The 27,505-nt window shown below is 32.8% G+C and overlaps 1 protein-coding gene across 2 annotated transcripts in view; it reads right to left on the bottom strand.

Annotated features, from left to right (window-relative positions):
* Window positions 1-27,505, bottom strand: part of LOC126881979 (transmembrane protein 53-B) — a 92,562-nt gene that overhangs the window by 11,041 nt on the left and 54,016 nt on the right. For both annotated transcript variants that reach the window (XM_050646731.1, XM_050646732.1), the window contains exons 3-4: window positions 27,176-27,454; window positions 14,560-14,828 (exon numbers count right to left, since the gene is read on the bottom strand). In XM_050646731.1, coding sequence (XP_050502688.1) covers window positions 14,560-14,828; window positions 27,176-27,454 — 548 coding nt within the window. The remainder of the gene's footprint in view (window positions 1-14,559; window positions 14,829-27,175; window positions 27,455-27,505) is intronic.

The following is a 27,505-nucleotide window of genomic DNA, read 5'->3' as shown; positions in this document are numbered from 1 at the left end:
CGAAGCCATGTTTTCCGTGAAAATGATCGACACGCTTTAACAAAAATGGCTGTCATCGGCAAACTAAATTTTTTAAAAATAAAATGAATGCAATTTTGTACTCTCTATAGACTGAAGTTTAAAAGGTAGAAAAATAAATATTGAAAATAGTCAAGCAACCACCTTTGGACCACTTGGCTTGTGATTGACCCTACAGGGTGTTTCTAAATAAGTGCGACATACTTTAAGGGATAATTCTGCATTAAAAAATAGACAGTTTGCTTTATAATCGTATGTCCGCAAATGCTTCGTTTCCGAGATACGGGATGTTAAATTTTTTCTTACAAACTGATGATTTATTTATTGCTTTAAAACCGGGTGAGATATGCAAATGAAATTTGGTGGGTTTTAAGACGTAGTTATATTCACCATTGGCGTGCATACGGGTAATATGCTCGGTCATTATTTAGGATTCTTCTAGATTATGTTAAGTCGTGTAAATTGAAACTTTAAATCATAAAATTAGTCGTGTAAATTAATAATACCCCCTATCCCTACTTAGTCTGTGTTTAGTCACCCTGAACGACATGGGTGTGAAAAGTTTTTTTTCCCCTTCCCTACCCTTGATTGTTCGATTGGATTCGTAATGGTCTCGGTTGATTTTAAGAAGTGTTGCTGGCTAAATGGGCGCAGTTCCCGAAGGCCAAAAAAGAAAAAAAAATGTCAAAAAATGCGCAATAACTATCTCTTAAAACCTGCCAAATCTCATTTGCATATCTCAACCGATTTTAGGGCAATAAATCAATCATCAGTTTGCAAGAAAAAATTCAACATTTCGTATATCGGAAACGAAGCATTCGCGGACATTATATGTTTATAAATCAAACGGTCATTATTTTTCATGCAGAATTACCCCTTAGTTTGTCGCATTAATTTTGAAACAGCCTGTACTCATGAAGAACATGGCTAGTTGTTAAAGTACCTAACTTTTGTATTATCCAATTACAGATTAAGAAAACCTGAGGCTGTAGTAGGGTTTTAATTTCAGTATTTTATAAATGCTAGAATATTTCTCAGGCTGTTGCGAACTTTGAGAAAAAAAAAGCAGTTTTACTCGTACACCCGGTATACAATGAAAACGTACCTGTTTAGCAACAATATTACTACAACGATATTGCTAAAGAATAAGGCTATAACATATTAAAAAAATTACTTAAATCGGAAAACAGGTTTAGGAGATACGAGACATCAAAAATGACCCATTTTTTGGGGTGCCCGTTTTCTCTGACGCGCAGTGTATTACAATCGTTAAGGGTCAATCCAAGCCCAGTGGTCCAAAAGTGGTTGCTTGACTATTTTTAATATTCTTTATTTTTCTACCTTTCAAACTTCAGTCTATAGAGAGTACAAAATTGCATTCATTTTATTTTAAAAAAATTTAGTTTGCCGATGACGGCCATTTTTGTTAAAGCGTGTCGATCATTTTCACGGAAAACATTCATGGCTTCACTCTTTAGCCAATATTTTTACTGAGGTTTGTCCTAGAACAATAAATCAAAAACCACACTTTTTAGAAAAGTATGCTCTAAAAAATTGCCTTATTATTATTGGCTTATTATTATTGCGTTATTTAATTTCAAACTACCCTTAAGGCCTTAAATGAACCTCAAAGTTTGAAAAGGTAAACTGATAAAATTCCATTTCAGCATTTTTTGAACAGCATAAGGCAGGCCGATAATGGTTTATAATTTTTTTTCTGGAAAAGACATACGTACATACTTTAAATAAAAAAAGTTTGAGCTTTGAGCCTTTCGTAAATTTTTTCAAAAAAAATCTCGAAAATGTAATTTTTTTGAAAAATCTCAAAGTTTGACCCCTTATATCCTTGATGGGCACGGATGAAAAAATTTGAAATTTGGCTGAATGTTAGCCCCTAGCAAGTAAAATAAGAAGTAATTAATGTATTTTCACCAGATTTCACAATGAATACAAATTTATACAGGGTGGGCCAAAGAAAAGAGTCCACCTCGATATTTGGCAATAGTTACCTATTGGATTTTAAGGAAATGCTGAAATAGGTCCATTTTTATTTTTATTATATTGCAACTTTTTGGGATATATTTCGTACTACGTGACGTCATCCATCAGAGCGTGATGACGTAATCGATTATTTTTTTAATGGGAATAGGGGTCTTGTGGCAACTAAAAATACATTGTACCAGAAAACCATTGTACCATTGTGCTATCAGAAAATAGAAAAAAAAAATTATTTCACAAATAAACATTTATTTTCGCTTAAATTAAGGAGGGGGTATGGTTTGAAATCAACATATCAAGCACATTTTTGTGAATTTTTTTCGAAGCTATGGTACAAATATTTTATTTTTAAATTAAATAAACATATTAAGTACAATTCAAAGAATGCTTAGAAAAAAATCCAATCCAAAATATTGGAAAATAAGCCATTGGTGACAAATTTTGACAGGCAGCTCACAAAAGAATGGATTTTGCGGTGGACATCAGAACTCGTCGCTCGATCATACGAAACAAAAAATTCAAAAAGATTTAATAAGCTTATGAGTTTCACGAGGTCACAACGTCGAGTTTTTTTTATTTTTAATGATTTTTGAATTTTTGGTATCACTCAGAAATCAAAAAAATGAAATTTTTGGTAAAAATTTTGTGAAAATCAACAGACTTATTATTGTTGAACAAAAAATAAGCAAAAAAAGAAAAATATCTCGACGTTGTTACCTCATGAAATGTCTAAAGAAAATATTTGCAAAATATCAGATAGATCGGCCCAGTAGTTTTTCAGTTACAATGTCCACCGCATTAGAAAAAGCAGTTTTGAGAAAAATGCGTTGAAAGTTTTGATAACTGCATCTTCATCTTCTTATTTGTCTGCCAGATCGTAAAGTGATGCACATTGGAATATGTTTTTTAAATCGAGGAGTAATCTACAAAATAGAAGGCGAACAGTTGTTTAACGTTTCTCACTACGCTCAAGCGTGCTGGCGCGAAGCCGCGGCAACGCGAGTCGAAGGTAGGGATATTCAACACCCTGTATCTCTGGTAATTTTACTCCGATTATTTTGAAATTTTCAGAGAGTATTCTTGGAAGTATGCACTTTTATTTGAAATAATAAAAAAAATTAAATATTTCAAACCATACCCCCTCCTTAAATCACAAACAGCCTCCGACCTACCTCTTGACAGTTTGAACATTTAATTTAAGCGAAAAGCAATATTTATTTGCCAAATAATATTTTTTTTCTATTTTATGACAGCAATAAAATGTATTTTGAGTTAAATAAATTACATACATTCTTCTTTTTGTGTCAATTACTTTAATTCAAAAATTATTTTTTGGCCACCCTGTATAAATAATTATATTATTGTTTATACTAATGAACATAGAATTGAACGCTCTTTCAAATGAGATAACATACGACCCCAATTCCCATTAAAAAATCATTGATTACGTCATCACGCCCAGATGGATGACGTCATTGACGATGACACGTCATGGAGAAGTATGAAATATATATATAAAAAAATTGTAATTTAAACATAAAAATCGACCTGTTTCGGCATTCCCTTAAAATATAATAACTGCCAAATATCAAGGTGAACTCTTTTCTTTGGCCCACCCTGTATAAATTTGTATTCATTGTGAAATCTTTTTTTTTGAGGTGGGAATCTTCTTAAGACCGTCTGGGAAGGTGTCCCAGGTGTGTCGGATTCGGCCCGCCCTCTCTGTATCACGAGCCGCCTACCGATTAAACCCACCTCCCCTTTCTCCGGCCGACGGGTCTGGAACCGCTCTTAGCGAGCATATCATTGTGAAATTTGGTAAAAATAGATTAATTTTTATTTCATTAGACAGTTTATTTGAATTTTAATTACCCTGCCTGCAAACGCTCAAATTTTGACCATTTTTCAGGCCTGTAACTCCTATATGAGGTAAGTCTGCAACTCCAATCCCTTTGGGACCAGTAACGGGTCAGTAACGTTAACGTCTAACGTCCATTATCGTATTAATTAACACACCAAAAATGATGGCCACACTTATTTTAGCACGTAGTCATCAGAAAACGCGTTTTTTGAAGTTATACTTCTTTACCGGCGATAGAGGTTGATTTTTTTATATGTTAAAATCTATCAGCCCGGCGCATGCGCATTATAACTTTGTTCTGATTGGATGTTCAAATGACATGTCAAAAATTATCCGATATGGCAGCTGTGGTTTGGAGGTAAAGGTAAAGGTAAACAAATGTATAATATATTAGTTTTATTGTTGTGAGGACAGAAACAAAAAAGTTTATAATATTGTAGTGACTTTTAAATAGTTTTTAAAAGCAACAGGTACGTAATAATTGTTAATGTATCATGGGTATAAACCTACCTATTTGATCTGCCAAAATACATAGTATGTAATACTTTTATTTATATAATTTGATTACCATCAAAATTTCTATCAATATTCACCTAATATATTGTTTTTTACTCTATGTTTTGTTGTATTTTTTCAATTCTAAATCATTTCAATTCAAAATTAAAATAATTTGATAAATTTTCAAAATACATATCAAAATATCACAAGTTTAATCCGTTTAGTTACGATCTTCGTAAATAATGACACATATGCCCGATTTCACCAACGATACCTAAATATTTAAGAATTACCTAAGTGGATTTAGGTACTTCCTAACTCTAAAACGGATTTCACCATACGATAAGAATTGCCTAAACCGCTTAAGCATTATCTTACGTTAGGATACGGATTTCTATCTCCCTAAACTTTAGGTATTACTTATCGTTGACAGTCGGGTTATATTTTTACAATTTTGACTAATGTACTTGTGACGTTTGTCAATAATTTGCTTCTTACCTTAATTTTTCTGTTATTCTGTAATATTAGGTATATTATTAGTTGTAATTTTGTATTTTCTTTTATATTATTAATATAATATGTGTTGGAAAATATAGAAAATCCTTTGGAGTTTTTTATAGGTCTGTTAACAAAATTATGTAGTCTACCTACTACCTAACAAACTAGTGTTGTGTTTCAAAAACCCATTCATGATATAACTAAAAGTGTGTCATAAAAAAATTAATAATAAAAAGCAATTTTTAACATATTATTTATTTTAAAATTATTTCATTAATGACAATTCAACTAACTTCAATTTTTCGTCATGTGTGAAATTTACAACTCTTTTATTTTCCTCCATTTCACTGTACATATACAAATAACATACAAGACTATATTTATTATATACAAACTTAATGCACAAATATCTAACTACTAAATAAAATAACTATAACAGTACAAAACTGAACAAAACCAAATTGGCAAACTAACAATAATGACAAATAATCGAAAAAGTAAGGAAATGTCATCTTATTCTTCTTTTTATTTATCAAAAATAGTTCAAACGTACCCTAGGTAATACCTAGGAAAGCATTTCCTAGATAAGCACTTCTTTTAGTTGTGAAATGCAATTGTTCCTAAGTATTGACTTAAGAAGTTCCTATCGATAAGAATTACTTAATAAGGCAACTGTTTAGGTATCCTTGGTGAAATCGGGCAATAGTGTCCATGGCTAAGCGGAGAAGGCGAATGACTTCCAATACCAACCGCTCTTATCAGCGGTGGTTCGAGTCCCAATAGAAACTTTCTTTTTTGTTTTTTTTTAATACATTTTATGATTGTAAGTATATTTATTATATAATTGTATTTTCAGAAAATACGTATTTAGTTAAAAACATTTTCGACAATTCATGTTCAGACATCATTTGTGGCTTGTTTAATGTGTTTGTGTGTGTTTTATTCTTTTATTTTAATTTTTGGCACTGTTCTAATAAAAATGTTTGAGAAGTAGTAAGTATAAATTAGTTTAATATTTAAACAAAATATAAATAAAAAGGATATTAATTTCGTTTAAATCATATAATAGAAGTATAACTTCTTACGTGCGTACAAAGTACACACACATTCTTTTTTTAATCCAATAATTTCAAGATGGAAGTCTAAGCTGCTACGCTGTTATATTTTATGAGTGCTAATTATTATTTTATGAATTCGTATTATATTCGTATACCTATAGGTTGTAGCTTGTTTTATTTACCTCATTCGTTCCCATGCCAGATTTTAACAATTTTTTATATCTTATTTAAATTGGTCCTATAGTATCCCATAAGTGTGTCATTTTTGTTTTTCAAATCTTCTACCGTCGCTGGAAAAGATAATGATTGTACAATTCGACGCCAAGCGTCACCACGAAAACCACGATTTTTATGTGATGTTTTGTCGGGGATCCCATAAACCAGGTTCTGTTTGAAACACTGTTAAAAATTCAAGTATTTTCTCGTTACTCCACTCCATTGTCGTAGAATAGTATGTACCTATTTCACAAAACAAATTATTCTGCTGAACTGCAAGCTAGAACTTGTTGAAACAGTGCAAGTGTAGCCACAACAACGTGATAAGTAACGGAGTAACTCCTTTGTAGTGTCGAAAGAAATCGACACCCTATCTATCACCTAACGTTTAACGGCATTAATAATGGCATTAACAAATTAGCGCGCTAAGTCATGGCTACACCTAACGCGTTAGTCAAATAACGCGTTAATTAACGGCATTAGACGTTACTGTGGCCCCAGCATTATTCTACTTGCTAGGCGCTAACATTCAGCCAAATTTCAAATTTTTTCATCCGTGCCTATCAGAGATATAAGGGGTCAAACTTTGAGATTTTTCAAAAAATTACATTTTTGAGATTTTTTTTTGAAAAAATTTACTCATGTCTCAAAGCTCAAACTTTTTTTACTTAAAGTATGTATTTTGCAGAAAAAAATTACAAACCATTATCGGCCTGCCTTATGCTGTTAAAAAAATGCTGAAAATGAAATTTTATCAGTTTACCTTTTCAAACTTTGAGGTTCATTTAAGGCCTTAAGGGTAGTTTGAAATTAAATAATGCTATAGGCCGTTTTTTTAGAGCATACTTTTCTAAAAAGTTTGGTTTTTGATTTATTGTTCTAGGGCAAATCTCAGTGAAAATATTGGCTAAAGAGCGAAGCCATGTACACCATATACAAACTTCAAGAATTGTCAAAACGTTGACCTCCAACTACACTAGCGCCGCTAAGCGGGAGCAACGGCGTACATAGCTGCCATTTTTTAGAGCATACTTTTCTGAAAGGTTTGGTTTTTGATTTATTGTTCTAGGACAAACCTCAGTGAAAATATTGGCTAAAAAGCGAAGCCATGTTTTCCGTGAAAATGACCGATACGCTTTAACAAAAATGGCCGTCATCGGCAAACTAAATTTTTTTAAAATAAAATAAATGGAATTCTGTAGTAGTCCGTTCTTTAACGGTAAAATATTGCAGAACCTCTAAATTTTAAAGAACCGCTTGGATTGACATGAAATTTGGCATACACATAGCTAACAAGTCAAAGAAAAAAAGTGATATTGTGCCGATATGTGCTTTTGCCCTGGGGGTGGTTTTCACCCCCTCTTGGGGGTGAAAAAATATTCGTCCAAAGAAAGTCAGGAAATGGATAAACTGGCTAATTTTAAGTAACTTTTGTTCTATAGAGTTTCTTCACTAAGTCAATTCTTTTCGAGTTATTTGGCAGTGAATATGTTCATTTTTTCAACAAAATAACCACGCTTTTAACGGTTTTTCGCAAATAACTCAAATAGTAAGTATTTTGTCGAAAAATATTCTTAGCAAAAATATAGCCTGTAAAAATTAAAAAAAAAATGGTGTATATATCACGTCTCTACACCTAGTAGAAGCAGAGTTATAGCTAATGAAAAATAGGTTCATATTCGTCAAATTCCAAATGGAATACTGTAACATGAAATAACCAAAAATGAAGCACATATCGGGGAAAACTCATTACAACTTATTTAAAGTGTTTAAAAAAAGCTTCATTTTTGTTTTATAAAAAAAATTTCTAGCATCAAAATTAAACAAGTTACGCTCAAAATAAAGTTAGTCTCTTTTGTTTTTGGTAAAAAAATCGAGAAAATCACCCCCTAATTAGTATCTTAAATGAACTTAATCGGTACGACTTCACAAGTTTCTTGACTCGTGTATATATTGTTTATATGATCTGTAAGTTTCATCGGTTCAAAGTCGTTATTATTGAAAGGGCTGTAGTTAAAAGGGGTTGAACGAGTCACTGATCACGAATGTATGCAAATTTAGAAACACCAAATCTTAATCAATTTTTGTTTAACAGAAAAACAAAAAAATACATGATATTCAGAAAAGCAATCTGACTTTTTTTGTTTTTCGAGATTTTTGGTATCTCTAACAATTTTTAAGTTATTTTGAAAAAAAGCATATTTTTCAAAATTTAAATTTTTAAAAATTTTACTTTGAAACCAATTTTTTTAAAAAATAAGCACTTTGAATCGATAAAACTTACAGATCATATAAACACAACATAAGTAAAATAATTTGTGGAGCGGTAACGATTAATTTCATTTAAGTTGCTAATTAGGGGATGGTCTTCCCGATTTTTTTTTTGCAAAAACCAAAGGGACCAATTTTATTTTGAGCGTAACTTGCTTAAATTTAATGCTAGAAACTTTTTGTAAAAACAGAAATAAAGCTTTTTTTAAACACTTTAAAAAGTTATAATAGATTTTCCCCAAAAGTGCTTAATTTTTTGGATATTTCACGTCGAAATATTCTATTTGAAATTTGGTGAATATGAATCTATTTTTCATTGGCTATAACTCTGGTTCTACGAGATCCAGAGACCTAACGCGTACACCATTTTTTTTTACTTTTTTATAAGCTATATTTTTACTAAGAACGTTTTTTTCGACAAAATGCTTACTTTTTGAGTTATCTATCGTCTAAAAATTTTGTTGAAAAATGAACATATTCACTCGCAAATAACTCGAAAAGGGTTGACTTGGCGAAAAAGCTCTATAGAACAAAAGTTACTTAAAATTAGTCCGTTTATCCATTTCCGGACTTATTTTGGACAAATATTTTTTCACCCCCAAGAGGGGGTTAAAGTCACCCCCAGGGCAAAAGCACACATCGGCACAATATCACTTTTTTTCTTCGACATGTAAGCTATACGTATACCAAATTTCATGTCAATTAAAGCGGTTCTTTAAAATTTAGAGCAAAAACCGTGAAAGAATGGACCATAGTCTCTAGAGACTGAAGTTTAAAGGTAGAAAAATAAAAAATATTAAAAATAGTCAAGCAACCAACTTAATTTATATTGGACCACTTGGCATGGATTGGCCATTAAACGATTAAATTCAAACGCGGTCGTACCGACACTAATGATACTGAGCGCTCCGGAAGGCCAAACAATGCAGTTATTCCCAAAAACATCGAAAAATACTGAAAATTATTATGGAAAACCACAAAGTGAAATTGCAAGAGATAGCTGACAGTCCAATGTTATCAAACGGGTAGCATTTTGACTCTTATTACATAAACATTTAGGTATAAGAAAGCTGTTTTGCAAATGGGTGCCGCGTTTTCTCACACCAGAACAAAAACAACAACCAGTCGATGAATCTCGGCGCTGTTTGGACATGTTTAATTGGAATAAGTCGGAGCTTTTGCGTCTGTATATCACAATGGATGAAATGGATTTATCACTTCACTCCGGAATCAAATCAGCAGTCATCTGAGGGGACAGCACCCGGAGAAAGCAGTCCAAAGCGACCAAAGACGCAACAAACCACCGGCAAGGTTAGGTCCTTTGTATTTTGGGACTCATAAGGAATGGACCGCGATAGTCGTGACGTCAAAACGTCAAAAAAGGTTTCCAAACACGTTGTGTCTAGGTACACGCTAAAATGTACGCAAATAAAAAAGTTAAACTTCATCAAGCTAGTGACTATTTAGCGTGGGCAGTGACTGTATATTTTGATACACGCTATTTTGATATGTTTAGTGTTTGTTTGATAGAAAAATATTTGTTATGACCTTTAATTCTACCTAACTTTTTTATTTGCGTACACGTTAACGTATACCTAGACACAACGTGTTTGGAAAAATTTTGACGTTTTGACGTCACACTATCACGGTCCATTTGATACATGGAGAACCAATCAACAGCGACTACTATCTTGGTTTATTGGAGCAGTTGAAGACCGAAATCGCAAACAAAAGGCCTCATTTGTTGAAGAAAACATTGTTGTTTTGAAACAAGTCGATGAAAACGATGGCAAAAATGCAAGAAGTGGCCTTGAATTGCTTCCACACCCACCGTGTAGTCCAGATCTGACTCCCAGCGATCTGACTCCCTGTCCTGTCCAGATCTGACTCCCTTTTTGCCGATCTTAAAAGGATGCGATATGGCAAGAGATATCGCTCTGATGAGAAAGTAATAGCCGAGTATTGTCAGACAACTGTCAGATATTATTACAGAATACACTAAATTTTCACCTAAATTCACCGTAAAAAATACACTAGATCTAGTTAATAAAATACAACATTTTCAATTGCCCAACAACTCCAGACTAATCTCATTTGACGTAAAAAATATTTTTCCTAGTGTTCCTCCTACAGAAACTTTTGTTTTAGTTAAAAATCTTTTAGACCATAATAGTACAAATCCGATCATTGCATATGAAATTTTACACCTTCTTGAAATTTGCATAAATCAAGACTATTTTGAATTCAATAATCAAATATACACAAACAACAGTGCAAGACTTATTATGGGTAATCCTCTAAGCCCATTGCTATCAGATATATTTATGAACCAGCTTGAAACAACAATTTCTAAACATCCCGTATTTAAACAGTTCTTATATTGGTGGAGATACGTGGATGATATACTAGTATGCTTTACAGGAACTAACAGGCAACTTGACCAATTTCTATCATACATTAATTCACTTCATAGTAATATTGAGTTTACAATAGAAACAGAACAGAACAAGTCCATAAACTTTCTAGATGTAACAATTACCAGACTACACAACAAACATGAGTTCTCCGTATATCATAAACCTACCCATACTGACACAACTATACACAATTCATCATCCCATCCTACACAACACAAATTAGCAGCCTACCATAGCATGATACATAGACTGACAAAAATTCCCATGTCAAAAAATAACTTCGAGATAGAACTGATAAGGGAGTGCATATAGATTTTCACTTCGGAAAAAATCAAACAAGACAGAACTTTTTGTAATTTCATTAAGAAATGTTTAATAAACAATATATCAAAAAGTTCTACTCGAGAAGTGGGTGCTTCATTTTTTATTAAACAAATGAACTACGAAATTAGATGTTTTTTTAAATAACTCCGAAAATATAAATTTTAGAAAAAAGCTGACTTGACCATTGAAAAATTCAGAAAATTTTACAAAAAAAAACCTTACATAAAGAATTTTCTAAAATTAAATCTGTATCTTCTATAATTTTTTATTTATAACGCTAAAGTCACCCTTCTCACAAACATTGACGCACTGTAAACTAGCGTACGGCGAAGTGCACGGTTGAGTTATTTTAATGTAATTCTTTAACTAATAGATCAAATGAAATTTTCCAAATTGAACATGAAAGAAGAATAATTAAGCTATCTTACGGTTAGAATAAAAAGAAATAAAATGTATGGGCATAAGTACGGTTGGGCTGAAAGTGAGACTTACATGAATTTTGTTTAAAAATGATTTAAAAATGTGTAACTAATACAATTTTTTTTATAAAACTCTCAATTTTGCACAACTTACCTTTCAAGCATCTTGCTAAATGATGTTTTATTAAAAAAATATCTCAAAAATTTAATTCAAATGATATGACGTCTTAAAAAATGTAATTTTTGAAATCTTCGTAGTTTTATAGAATTACCACCACTTTAAGAAGGTATTACTCAAGTTTGAACAGAGCTATTACAGTTTTATAAGTGCTTTTTTAAAGCTTAGGATGTAATCTTTAAAATGCACTAAATTTTTTTACTTTAGAGATGAAATACACTATTTCTTTTTGAGAAAATTAAGAAAGATAACAAAAATGTAATACAAAAACCGAAAATTACCAGCTAAAAAAATGTTTATACAAAATGATCAAAGCTTTTTTCTGTAAAACTTATCTAAAATACATTTAATAATAAGCTTCAACAATAATAAATGTTCAGCAAAAAAAATTTTTTTTAGCTCTTATACAGTATGTCTGCGTAACTTGGAACCTATTGATAACTTTTTTTATCAGTTTTACGAAAAAAGGTTATTCTTTATAAAATACTCTTCTTCTTCTTCTACGGCACTACAGCCCAAATTGAGCCTTGGCCTCCTTTATTTTTTGCTTCCACCCTTGCCTGTCTGTGGCTGCTCTTCTCCATACACGGACTCCTAAAAGGGCTTGTGCGTCGCTATTTTCTGTGTCTTCCCAGCGCTTTCGTGGCTTCCCAACTGGTCTCTTTCCTTGCATTCTAGCATTCAGTGCGCGTTTTTTTTAGCCTATCCTCTCCCATTCTTATCACATGTCCGGCCCATTGCAATCTTTGTATTCTAATGAAGTCTGACAGGGGCGTTTCCTTATAAAGTTGATAAAGTTCGTTGTTGTATCGACTTCTGAAGATTCCGTTTTCCCTCACAGGTCCTAGTATTCTCCTGCAATCATATATAATCTAAGATGCAATCATCAAATATCAAATTTTATACGAGATATGTCAAAAAATATGGATTTCACTCAAGAGTAAAGTACCTTTACATTTCACAATATCGAAAATTGTTATTAAGAAAAGTTGTTTGGAATTAAAAATTTTGTTTAAGTGTTCAATTACATTCTTCTAATTAAAATATTGTGAATAATAAAGGCACTTAACTCTTAAGAAAAATTCATATTTTTTACATATCTCGTATAAAATTAAAATTTTTTGATATCTGATGGTTGTATCTTAGATTTTAGACCAGGGAGAGCATTTTATGAAGAATAACTTTTTTTCGTAAAAGTGATAATAAAATAGTTCTCATAATTGTAATAAAATGATGAAAAGTATCCGTAATTTGAGAAAAAATTGAAAATTTTTTTCGATTAGAATGATGTAATTGTATATTTAAACATAGTTTTTAATTTCAAACAACTTTTCATAATATCATTTTTTGATATTCTGGAATATAAAGGTACTTTACTCTTTAACGAAATTCATGTTTTTGACATAACTCGTATAAAATTGATAAAATTTGATATCTGATGCTTGAGTTTTAGATTTTTGACTATCCACAGCATTTTATGAAGAATAACTTTTTTTCGTAAAATTGATAATAAAAAAGTTTTCCATGTGGTTCCTAGCTACGCCGACATACTGTATAAGAGCTTCTGTATAAGAATTTTCGAATTGCAATGCCATATTCGGATTCAGCATAATCAAAAACAAAATAGAAACATATTTGATCAAAGTTAAATGATGAATTTAACGATATTGTTAATATTATTTATACAAAACAATTGTTATTGTTTAAACAATTAATAAACAGTTAGCGGCCAAATCTGCGAGTAGAACTTTTTACTTTAACAAGTATATAAACTAACAAAAAAAGTTTTAGAAAAATATAAGCTTGTTTGAATTTTTCCGAAACAATGCATGTTTTCGTTCTAATTGCACTCCCCTATGAACATCATTAAACAAATAGCAGTAAACAATGGGTATAACGAACAAACAATTAACAAAATTTTAAACCAAAAACTCCATAAGAAAGCCCTGAAATTAATTTATCCACCATCACAGAAAGAACCCACTACCTTCTGTTCTATCACATATACTGGCAAGATAACAACAAAAATAGCCAGATACATAAAAAAGAAAGGAATAACACCAGCTTTCAGAACTAACAACAACTTAAGCAAATATATTAAGAACAATAAGAGCCGAAAGAGAAAACAACTACAGAGTGGTGTTTACAAACTAACTTGTGGTGACTGTTCGAAAACTTACATCGGTCAAACTGGCAGAACCTTTGACAAACGGATAGCAGAACACAAAAGGGCTTTCAACAATAGAAAAACAGACACTTCACCATACGCACTTCATCTTCTAGATCATAATCATTCTTTTAATGAACAGTTTCAAATTCTGCATATTCAAAATAAAGGCCTTAAGCTATCTTTATTAGAATCTATGGAAATTAATAAATTGAAAAATACAGATATACTTCTGAATGATCAACTCGAGACAAACAGCTCCCCACTCGTCAACCTCTTCAGTTAAAGACTTTAAAAAGGCAAACCCATAGTAATCTAAATCACTTGAGAAAGGCACTCTGCCGAAACAGCTATAGTCACATAGTAGTAGTTGTAATAAATCTTGTGGAAGTATAGAAAACAAACGTTTTCAGTGTTTTATTGTTAGATAAAGTAATAGCCGAAACTGAAGCCTATTTGAAGGCAAAGATAAATCGTTTTACAAGGACGGCATCGAAAAAATTAGAAAAGCGTTGGACTTATTGTATCGCCCCTAAAGGAGATTATTTTGACGAATAAAGAATCATTTTTGCAAAAATCTGTTGTTTTACTAGCTAGGCCCGGGACTTATTGACCGACGCGCAACGTGTTACTTACAATATGTACTGCTTGAGCGTGTTTTGTAATACGGAATTATTAGGAAAGACTGCTTTGGGAAATCCCACTGGTATTTCTGTGACATCGGCTGCACTGTCCCAGACCTGTCCTACGATTCTGTTTATGATGTGGTCGTATTTTTGCCTTTCGGCAGACATAAGTACCAAAGCTTCACCCCAGAGGTACGCTGCAACTGAAAAGCCATGTAGTAACAGGGGGCTATAACTTGCATTTACGTCTAGAAATTTGACAATGTCTTTGGCCACCATCTGCAAAAAGATTTATTTAATAATTTAACGATGAATATTGTTCAAATTCTATTTATGTGTACGTTTCAAATTTATAAGTTTGTATGGAAGTAGTGAAGTAACACTGTACCTCAGCTCAGAGCTAAACTGTATTAACTCACAAAATCAAAATTTTACAGGAGAGCAGTTTAAAAGAAATATAAAAAGTAAATTTGAAATACAATTTTTATTTATTTTTGTTCAAATATGTGATAAACACTATTTGATAAGTGTAAATGATAATATAATATATTACTGTATTTGTTATTTTTATACCTCTTTAATTTTTTGAAAAAACATGGACTTAATACTGTTTGTTATGAAAACAATTACCAAGTTCGGGAGATAATATAATGGTAAGTTGACACACATGAATAAATAATCTGGAGATAATACGATACATGCCCACCGTAGTTTAGTGTGTCGTGTTGTACGGTGGGCAGGGCACGTGGTCCGCATGCATGAGAATAGAATCCCCAGAAAATTGCTGAATGCAAGAATGCAGGGAAGAAGACCTGTTGGAAGACCTAAAAAGAGATGGGAAGACAAGTCGATGAGGATGCCAGGAACTTTCTGGGAACGCGTTCATGGAAAAGAACAGCGGTAAATCGAAATGATTGGAGAAGCTTATTGAAGGAGGCCAAGGTTCGATTTGGGCTGTAGTGCCATTGGATGGATGGAATACGATACATGAAACAGAATTTAGTAAACAGCACTTATTTTTTTATTAAATGAAATAAACAATATCTATAAAACAAAATGAGTAAACAAAACAAACGAACAACGAGACTCAAAGGATCATGAGTGTTGTTCACTTACAATTATTTTGAAAATTTTTTATAAATCCTTATCTACTTTCTCGAAGTGGGATAAATTTTTATAAAAATTATGAAATTCCTTTGGCTCATCGTGAATCACAGCCAGGGCCGTAGGAAACACATCACGTCTAGGATTTCTGTTAAGATCAACAGATTCAAATGTTTCCGAACTAAAATTAGTTTTGAAAAAAGTAATCCTAAAATCCTTTTATGACAATTAGTAAAAAACCAATATTAAACGCTCAACGTACAGTCAACCAACAGAATATCGAAAGAGTTGAGCAATATACATATCTGGGTACGAATTTAAATAGCCAATGGGACCACTCAACAGAAATTAAACAGCGAATAATAAAAGCGAAAGCAGCATACGTTAGAATGAGACCCATTTTCAACAGTCGAGACATATCATTAAAAACAAAATACCGTCTGTTGAAATGCTACATATTTACAGTTCTGCTCCACGGAATGTAAGCGTGGACACTAACTGTTGCATCTATGAATCGGCTCGAAGCTTTCAAAATGTGGTGTTATAGGCGCATCTTACGTATATCCTGGGTTGACCGAATTACTAATGTGGAAGTCCTGCGTAGAATGGGGAATATCTAGGACATGTAATGAGAAATCAAGAACGTTACGGCCTTCTCCAACTGATTCTCAAGGGAAGGTAAATGGTAGGACCGGGAAGAAGACGCATTTCCTGGTTTCAAAATTTACGAAAGTGGTATAACACCACTACCACTGAACTGTTCCGCGCTGCGGTAAACAAAGTCGTCAAGATAGCCATGATGATCGCCAACATCCGGAACGGATAGGCACTTTAAGAAGAAGAGAATCCTAAAGTATCGCTAATAGTGGACATAGTGGACAACATCTGACATACGAAAGTCTGTATTTTGCTGAGTTTTTTTTCTTATAAGAAAAGGTGAACAGTTAGAAGATTTGTTGTTGTAAAGAGTCTTAAAATCCTTGAAGTTATTTAGTTCTACTTCCATTTATTTTCCACAGAATACTGACTACTAGTAGCACACCGCGGTTTTAGATCGTTCCATGGAGTTAATACTTCTTACATGTGCAAGTGATATTAACTCCACTAATACTAATGATAATACTTTTATTTTGCTGGGTATTAAGTGTAAACTACTGTTTAGCTCGGAACTACGGAGGGACAATAGGATTTAATATCGTATCGCATATAAAAGGTGTGAAGTCTGTTACGTAGAAAGTGAGATAATACAATTTTTCAAAAAAATGGAGTTAATACAGTTTAGCTCTGAGGTACAGAACAGTTAATAGGGAACTTAATAATTTTTACTTCATTTTCTTTGTCGAGTCTAAAAGTATGACCTGCAGTAACTTTTCCAAGGCACTAGTTTATTTTTTTAAACTGGCATTTTATATTTAATTTTGAATTTAAGAGAAAATTGTATATGATTAAATATATAAAGTACCTATTTCCACGATAATAATCATTTTACATAAAATTGAAAGTTAACACTTCTTGTATGAGAATGAAACAAGTAGAGTAATCTGTACAGTATAAAAACTTTAACCGCGAGTTATATAAGCGTGTAGGTCAATGACGTCAAAATACGACATATCGGATTTAAATTGCAATAAAAAATAATATCTATTTTACATATCACTTAAAAAATAATTTATAAGTACAGTAGAACCCCGATTATCCGTGCTCCTCGGGACCGAAGGGTGGCACGGATAATTGAAAAGCACGGATAATCCGAACATGTATTTCTTATGTATAATACATATGTACGTATACACATACATATCTACTTACCATAAAAAATAACAGAAAAAAATAAATCTTTCATTATGCGTCTCTCTTTCGTCATATAGAGTTTCCTTCAAGTGATTTACGATGAAGCTATTTTGATAAAACCTCAATATCGCAACTTGAGTAATAGAAAATTATAGCACGGATAATCCGCAGCACGGATAATCCGCACCCGGATAATCGGGGTTCTACTGTATGTACTAATAAACTGACTCTGTTATAAGTTTCGATTTTTTATTAAAAGAATATACATATAAGTTTCCTATTACAATGCTTCATGATATATGCAGAAAAATAATCTGACACCACCTTCATATGATAAAAGAAAGGGAAAACGTGATCCTTCTTTCGTACCTAGTCATAGTTCTTAACTAGACATTAAATATGACATTAGATATGACGTACTTATTGGAGTCAGCCAGGGATGCGTGCTTTCTCCGTTTCTGTTTAACATAGCTCTAGACTATGTTCTCTCCAAACTAGACTTCGGCACAAAAGGGATACAATGGACATTAACCACACGCCTAAGTGATCTAGAATACGCCGACGATATCTGCCTGTTAGGACAAAGATTCCAGGATGTGGCCGACCAATTGGAAACCCTTTCCACTGAGGCCAATAAAATAGGTTTGAAATGTTATTAAAACCAAATCCATGACAATAAATGCAAGGAATAACACGCTATTTAATATTGACAAAATACAGATTGAAAATGTGGAAAACTTTACGTATCTTGGAAGTGTCATAACAGAGGGCGGAGGTACAGAAGCCGATGTTCGTATGAGGATACGAAAAGCTCAACAAGTATTCAGCATGCTTAACCCTGTTTGGAGGTCTGGGGAATATACTACAAGGACAAAGATCCGAATATTCCAGTCAAATGTTATGTCTGTTCTGCTCTATGGATGTGAAATCTGGAAAGTGACAAAATCCCTTACAGACAAATTGCAGGTCTTTATTAACAAATGTTTACGAAGAATTGTCCGTATTTTCTGGCCAAACACCATCAGAAACGAAGATCTGCTACACCTGACCAACAGAAGAGGGTAGAAAATGAAATAAAGTCCAGAAAGTGGGGCTGGATAGGTCACACACTCCGAAAAGATAGTTCCAGTACTGAAAAAACTTCTCTAGAGTGGAATCCCCAAGGAAAAAGAAAAAGAGGTCGCCCAGCACAAACTTGGATAAGATCCATCATGGACGAGATAGGAAGCCAAGGAAAGTCTTGGAATGAGGTGAAGGTCCTAGCGCAAAATAGAACCCGATGGTGTCACACCATTTTGAGCGTCGGGTTTGGGAGGGAGAGGGGGGAGAAATCGGTAAATATAAAAAGTATCGAAAACCTCCACTTTTCACCCTCCGTAACTCTGGAACCGTTGATTTTATAACTGTTATGTATAGAACCTTTTTTTGTTTTAAATTTTATGTAAAATATTTTTCTATAGAACATTAATTACGCTAAAGCATAGTTTTAGAAATATTGACGAAAAACGTAAAAAAACTACTAATTTACCTACTTCTCCCCCATCTCCCCCCCAAGCCGGACGCTCAAAATGGTGTAAATTTTTACTGAACAATATGTGGACCATATAGAACAATTTGGTGTCGAAGGAAAACTTTTACTTTGGATGTCTGAGTTAGGCCTTTTTTTGGACCAATTATACTATACTACCTCCGTAACTTTGGAACCGTTCATTTTAGAAGGGTTATGCATAGGGCCTTTTTTATTTCAAATTTAATGTAGAACAATTTTGTGTAGCGGGTTGTTCATGCTAAACCGCTTAGTTTTAGAAATATTGACGAAAAACGTGAAAAACTACGAATGTGCAGCTTTCTCCCCCCTCTCCCCCCCCAAACCCGACGCTCAAAATGGTGTGACTTTTTTCTGAACATTATGTGGACCCTATATAACAATTTGGTGTTGGAGGATAACTTTCACTTTGGATGTCTGGGTTTGGGTCTAACTATACCATACTACAATCCAAACACGAAAACGACGCGATAGATATCCAACATTCCGATTTCGGGTAATTATGATTCGACTTTTTCATTTCTATTCGATTTGTTAAAAGTTACAGAATAGGGCTGAATGACGGCGGAGGACGGAGTATTATAATCTGAAACATGTAAAAGATAAACTTGCCTAGGGATATGCCACTCAATGCATCGGGGTTATGGAGACCTACACAGAGGAGAGGAATCGAGATAGGACGACCTTGAAATTTTTGTACACGATTTTGCCTGTTTGCTTGGTTTCTCGCTAGGGCAGCGGTGGCGTAGAGATAGATGCTAGTTTTGCATTGGAGTGAATGTGAAAATTTCGAAAATAATTAATTATTCGTAGTTAATATAAGATTACTGGTGTTGTTCTGAAGCTATTTCCTTGTGGCATTTTTATGATTAATTATTTATATGGGAAATAAGCCACAATTAAAATGAAAAAAATAATTTTATTAACGTTTCGACGCCCAAATCGGGTGCCGTTGTCAAAATACAAAATATTACTAAAATAAACTAATGAGTGAATTGTGTGAATTGCCAATATAAATGAGTGAGATTAAATAAATTATTAGAAGAATTTTTTTGCTTAGCAACAACACTTTAGTTTATTTTAGTAATATTTTGTATTTTGACAACGGCACCCGATTTGGGCGTCGAAACGTTAATAAAATTATTTTTTTCATTTTAATTGTGGCTTATTTCCCATATAAATAATTAATCAAGATTACTGGTTTTGGTGGTTAATATTATTTAAATATGAGTGCCAAGAAAGCTTACACTAAAAGAAATTGCTTCGTACCAGGATTTATATCGAGTTATCCTTCCGATAAAAAATTCAAAAGGGAACTTAACGAAGTTAATAAAGACTTTTTATAAATATTTGTCTTTATGTTATTTATAACGTTCATGGATTATACCTATTCGTTTGTATGTTATTTCCTTCGGTGTAAATAAAATTTGTGTATTACCTATTATTGGTTTTTATTTTAACCTGAAAATTATAGTGATAATAATAGGAGGATCTTGAAAGTTTTTCTGTCGAAACAATGCATTTTTTGAGACAAAATATTTCACAAAAATTAACATTAATTTTATAAAAGTCGGACTGTCGTCTGTAGTTAATTTACATATACTTTATTAACTAAATTTAAACATCTGATAGATAAGCTTTCAGAATATAGATAAATGAAGTGTTCAAAAGAAAAAGCATTTTAAATTTTGATAAAAAGAATAATTTAAAAAAATTGATCAATATACTTCAAATTATTTAAATAACTTTTTAAACTTTTTAAAAACAATTACGTACAGTTAAGTTCAATTTTTTCAACTAACAAACTTTTTGATATCAGTTACAAAGATATTAACAAATTAATTTGCAGTTGAAATACCATTGGTATATAAATGTGGCAGTTAGATAATGTGACAAAATATTTCCGCTTCAAAATAAGCTGTCCTCATATTAAAGTAATGACAAATTTAAATTTGATGTCACATCTCCATCTACAATGGTATAAAAAGAATACACTTTTTACCACACGTCGATATAAGGTTAAAATAATTTATTTTTGGCATAAAACACATTCAGCTACAATCCACCAATAAATTAATGTCTAATTACGATAAAAACAATAATAAAATGTCCACAAGGAAGAATTTCCTGTAGCTGGCTGTATACCATTAATTACAAGTAAAATTTAATAAAAAATTTTGGTCTTGGTAAAAGGTATATTATTTTAAAAAGCCCTATAGGGCTACAAACATCGAACAAAACGTTTTCGCTCTAAAAAGAGCATCATCAGTGTTGCCTAAAATAAGTATAACCATATTAATTATCAAAATGTTGACCAAGGTAGAAGCAAAGTTTGGTTATACTTACAAGAACATGGTGAGCCAACCAAAAAATACGAAGGTCAAAGCCTTTCAAAAATGGACTAAAAGTCACATCAAAATGCTAACATAGCAAATTCCAAAGGATGGATATAATCCCTAAGGATACGGCCCTAGGATAACATATGACTCCCACACGTTGTAAGTGGGTCAAAGGTAACAAATTAGGTCATTATGTTACAAGAGCTGACAGGCAACTAAGATGTGAGATATCAAAAGCGAATCTGTCTGATGTCAAGACAACAATTGTCAATGGAACTTGAAGTATCATGAAAAGTTGGTTACACAGCTACTAAATTTATAGTTGTTTATAGTACAAGCAATGATAACAGCTAACATCAGTGTGTTGGAATTATAAAAATAAAGAGTTAGTGAGAGTAGATTATCTAGATGTAAAATAGAAGCGGGGAATTTGAGTACCCACAATCATCAATGAAGTGTACGTAAATTGATGAAGAAAGGTAGGCAAAACAACATACAGAGAATGTAATGTATGGTTTGTGTTTTGAAATTAGATAATTTATATTTGTGAACCAACACAAATGATGGCTGAGAGACTGGCTGAAAAATTAGAGAAAATAGGGGTCGTGATATCAAATGCTGAAAAAGTTGTAAATGCAAAATCTTATTTATCAGTTAATAAAATATAGATGGGTTCATCAAGACAAATTTACAAAACTGAAAAGGTTGTATTACAAGCTTAGTCCAAATTTCTTTATTATGTCTTTTTATGTTAAATAACATCTAGGGCAAAGAAAAATTAATAACTTGGATAAAAGTGTCTAAGCTACAACTAAAGTGGAGTCAGATGAAGATAAGTGTTGAGTAAGATTATTGAGTATATGAGAAAATTAAAAATTGTGTTTATTTAATTAAATTAGTAGATAAAACAGAATAAAAAGGGTGGATAGATAGATGAGTTTGTGGTATAAAAAGTAAATTTGACATCACTATTGAGACTAATGAACATTATTGAGAGACTGGGGACTCCAGAGACCAGGCAACCAAACAAACCAAATGATGAATGAAAGGTTGGCTGAATGGAATAACTACTAGATGTGTGAAACTTGAAAGATTTATTGTACAATATTATTGGTTGATTTAGTTTAGAATGAAATAGTTATGATTGGACACTAAACGAAAAACGGTTTGAAAAAGATGATGTGGAGAGAATGGGATAAATATTGAATAGATATAGTTGTGTACAAGTTGTGACAAATGGATGTTGTGGATATAGTTGAAATTGCTTTGTTTGGGAGAAGAAAAAATTTTTTGAAGAAAGGATTAGATGATTATCGAAAATTGAGTGAACATGTGGATGTGAATAAGAAGAGAAAAGAAAGAAATAGAAACAATATTAGTAGATGCGAATAATTAAGAGAAATAAAGATAATATAAGAAACAGATTTATAATGTAATTTATGAGAAAAGTTGACGATGTAACGGTTGAAAGTCACGATTGAAAGACACATGGCGATTAACACAATTTGGACTTCTCTGTTTCTCTTTGACTATTTCAAGGTCCTCGTAGAGGTCCAATCTCAGAAAGTTTTTATCGGGAATGTTATGTATTAGGGATACGTTATCAGGGATATTGAGAGTGTGGTTGTTTTGTTTAAGATGTTGAGAGAAGGTTGATGTATTCTCTCTTTTAGTATATTCAAGTGAACGGGAGGCAAGTGACCTACAAGTTCTCCCTATATATGTGGCATCACAATCAGAGCATTGCAATTTATAGACACCGCTACGATTCATGTAGTTAATAGGGTCTTTGGAGTTGGAAAGGCACTGTCCTAAATTACTTGATACCTTAAATGAAATTTGAATGTTATCAACTGATCTTTTAATAATATCTCTAATATCTCCAGACAAACGTTCATGATGATATGGTAAGGAAGTGTAAATGGGTTTGGTGGTCAATTCTCTGGGGAACGCAGCCTCTCTCAAGACTCTCAGTTGTCTCTTATGGATAAGCTTGTCTATGATGTTAGGTTCGTAACCATTATTGAACGCTATTTGTTTGAGAATGTTCAATTCTTTGTTGTAATTGGATTGTGATAGAGGGGTAGTTTCTAAACGGTGTATGAAACTGTGAAATGCTGAATATTTGTGTGAAATGGGGTAATTAGATGATAGGGGTATGACATGGTCCGTCTGTGTTGGTTTTAGGTCTGGATCCCGCGTATGAAAAAAAAGTTGATTAATAGCAAGCTGAAAATTTGTTAATAGCTTAAGGGAGTCTAGTCGGATAAACTTTGGTATATGGGAACACTGAAACAGGGGCAGTTTTAATTGTGGAACAGATTAAAAATTTGGAACGGTCAGACCACGAAAACGGCACATTTATTTTGTCCGACAGAATAGACTTAAACTCTCCGAACAGAGATTAAACTCTCATGCAAAAATCAGACTGCTATTTATCACCTGTCATAATTCCTGTCATTTGACATATTCTACATGTTCCACTCATTAAAACGCCCATTTGGTGATAAATAGCAGTCTGGTTTTTGCATGAGAGTTTATTCTCTGTTCGGAGAGTTTAAGTCTGTTCTGTCGGACAAAATACATGTGCCGTTTTCGTGGTCTGACTGTTCCAAATTTTTAACCTGTTCCACAATTAAAACTGCCCCTGTTCCAGTGTTCCCATATATCAAAGTTTATCCGACTAGACACCCTTAAGCTATTAACAAATTTTCAGCTTGCTATTAATCAACTTTTTTTCATACGCGGGATCCAGACCTATTTCCTATAGATACTGAAATCGAAATGGTCATTTAATCTGGTGATAGTGAGGTCAAGAAAGTTAATGGATTGGGATGATTCTAGTTCCATGGTGAACTTAATATTAGGATGGATTTGGTTGATTTTAGAAAGAAGTGAATCAGCTGAATTAGAATTCCCGGCTATGAATAACAAACAGTCATCCACATAACGAAACCAGTGTAGAATTTCCGGATTTTTCATGATCTGTGTGGATTCTAGATGATCCATGAAAATATCAGCTAAGAGAGGGGATAGGCAATTACCCATGGCTAAGCCATCAGGTTGTCTGTAAAATTTGTTATTGAAAACAAAAAAGTCTTGAGCTAGACAAAATTGTAATAATTGGATGATGGAATCTGTAGTAGACATTCAGCCAACCTTTCATTCGTCATTTGGTTTGTTTGGTTGCCTGGTCTCTGGAGTCCCCAGTCTCTCAATAATGTTCATTAGTCTCAATAGTGATGTCAAATTTACTTTTTATACCACAAACTCATCTATCTATCCACCCTTTTTATTCTGTTTTATCTACTAATTTAATTAAATAAACACAATTTTTAATTTTCTCATATACTCAATAATCTTACTCAACACTTATCTTCATCTGACTACACTTTAGTTGTAGCTTAGACACTTTTATCCAAGTTATTAATTTTTCTTTGCCCTAGATGTTATTTAACATACAAGGACATAATAAAGAAATTTGGACTAAGCTTGTAATACAACCTTTTCAGTCTTGTAAATTTGTGTTGATGAACCCATCTATATTTTATTAACTGATAAATAAGATTTTGCATTTACAGCTTTTTCAGCATTTGATATCACGACCCCTATTTTCTCTAATTTTTCAGCCAGTCTCTCAGCCATCATTTGTGTTGGTTCACAAATATAAATTATCTAATTTCAAAACACAAACCATACATTACATTCTCTGTATGTTGTTTTGCCTACCTTTCTTCATCAATTTAGGTACACTTCATTGATGATTGTGGGTATAGTATTTTTACTACAAAAACGTTATTACGTAGGTCAAAATTTTTGACGTAAGAGAACTGTCAAAACATTAGAATGTGACTTTTCATTATTGCCGTGTTTATAATAAACATAGCAATAATGAAAAGTCACATCTAATGTTTTGACAGTTCTCTTACGTCAAAAATTTTGACCTACGTAATAACGTTTTTGTAGTAAAAATTCTATACTCAAATTCCTCCCTTCTATTTTACATCTAGATAATCTACTCTCACTAACTCTTTATTTTTATAATTCCAACACACTGATGTTAGCTGTTATCATTGCTTGTACTATAAACAACTATAAATTTAGTAGCTGTGTAACCAACTTTTCATGATACTTCAAGTTCCATTGACAATTGTTGTCTTGACATCAGACAGATTCGCTTTTGATATCTCACATCTTAGTTGCCTGTCAGCTCTTGTAACATAATGACCTAATTTGTTACCTTTGACCCACTTACAACGTGTGGGAGTCATATGTTATCCTAGGGCCGTATCCTTAGGGATTATATCCATCCTTTGGAATTTGCTATGTTAGCATTTTGATGTGACTTTTAGTCCATTTTTGAAAGGCTTTGACCTTCGTATTTTTTGGTTGGCTCACCATGTTCTTGTAAGTATAACCAAACTTTGCTTCTACCTTGGTCATCATTTTAAGTTTAACATTTTGATAATTAATATGGTTATACTTATTTTAGGCAACACTGATGATGCTCTTTTTAGAGCGAAAACGTTTTGTTCGATGTTTGTAGCCCTATAGGGCTTTTTAAAATAATATAGGTACCTTTTACCAAGACCAAAATTTTTTTATTAAATTTTACTAATAATAAAATGAGTTAAATAATAAATAAGTCCATAAGAGCTAATGTATTTGTAGCACCTATTCGAACACTTGCGCCTCTAGCGGCGATTGCTGAAAGTTGAATTAGAGGTTGAAAAGTTAGCCCACAAACGATGCATTGCGTTTCCACTCCTTCTTACAGGTCTCCATAATCGGGGTGTAACGTCAATATCAAGTACGGTGGTCTAGCTATCTTTGTCTGTCGTGCGAGTGTGAGCGTATCTACCAAGAGGTGGGAGTAATGGAACGACAGTGACACAGAAGCGGCGCGGCGGACATCATATGCTAGAGAGAGAAAGCTAAGCGCCGGTAGAGAGAGAAAGATAGACCACCGACCCGAACTGCTCCACGTTACGCTATTTTTCGGAGCTGGCCAAATCTATGTGTATAATATCTTTGGTTATAATCGACGCGAATCAGCTGCGTTAGGTGTGAAGTGGGAACCGTCTCGTTCGTACTTGACAGCGCGCTGTTGCCATGTACAGGGTGTATATCTAATAATTTGAAACTAAACAGTCTGTATATATTTATGTAGGTTTCTTTTAAAGACAATCGTAATAAAAGTCCGTTTGATGTTTAACAGTTTTAATTAATAAAATAGATGACTAAATTATTGATTACTATTAAATTGTCGAAATGTAAAAGTGTACTTTGCGACCAAAATTCTACGCGTTCTTATTCTTACAAAAGGGAAATGTATTTATAGATAATTTGCGTCTAATCAATTTAATACCCGTCTAAGTATTATCCCTAAGAAATGCGTCTGTCTGTCGCTGAGATGTTATATCGACCGAATGTATTCGTCCTCTTACCCTACGCTAAAACAAACCGTCTTAGGCTAATCTCCTTTTTCCTGTGAAACAACCCAATTAAAATTAGTTCAAAGCATATACCGACATCTTCCAATAACCCAATAATACAAAAATTAAAAGTAGTCCGCTACCGTCGCCGTAATCCCCAATTCGTTCCACCCATCTGTGCCCACGTAGGTACATATGTGTGAGACTCTATCCCGTTCTCGTATTAATAATTAAGAAATATTATATACAGGGTATCTTAAAAATTAAGATAAAATATTTACAATCCTACATTTATATATGAATTTTCACCGGAAATCTTTAGGACAGGAGAAACAAGATCTTCTACATAGTAATGTGACTTCCCTACTTTTTGTGATAATAATTAGTATTTTCTTCCTCATGCAAACTTACCTGTGTTCCTTTGGTGGGCCAGAGGAATTGCCATGGACTGACATTGATGTTAAGCACGTCGAATCCTTGTTTTAAGTATATATCTGCATATTTATATGAATATTTCTTCTTGGCCAGTAGCCAAGATATCAACACCACAAGTGGCTTGTCTTGTGGTTCACTCAGCTCAAAGTTGATCACTTTACAATTTTTCTTTTCATTGCTAATGAGAGATATATTTTTTGATACTTCAATCGTTGATATAAACCTCATTTGGGCAGAAAATATTAAAACTGATGTCTGAAACAATAAGCATAGATATATTGTTCTGAAGCTATTTATTTGTGGCAT

The sequence above is a fragment of the Diabrotica virgifera genome, chromosome 3 (genome assembly GCF_917563875.1).
Source record: "Diabrotica virgifera virgifera chromosome 3, PGI_DIABVI_V3a".
NCBI lineage: Eukaryota > Metazoa > Arthropoda > Insecta > Coleoptera > Chrysomelidae > Diabrotica > Diabrotica virgifera.
This window is presented reverse-complemented; position numbering and strand designations above follow the sequence as displayed.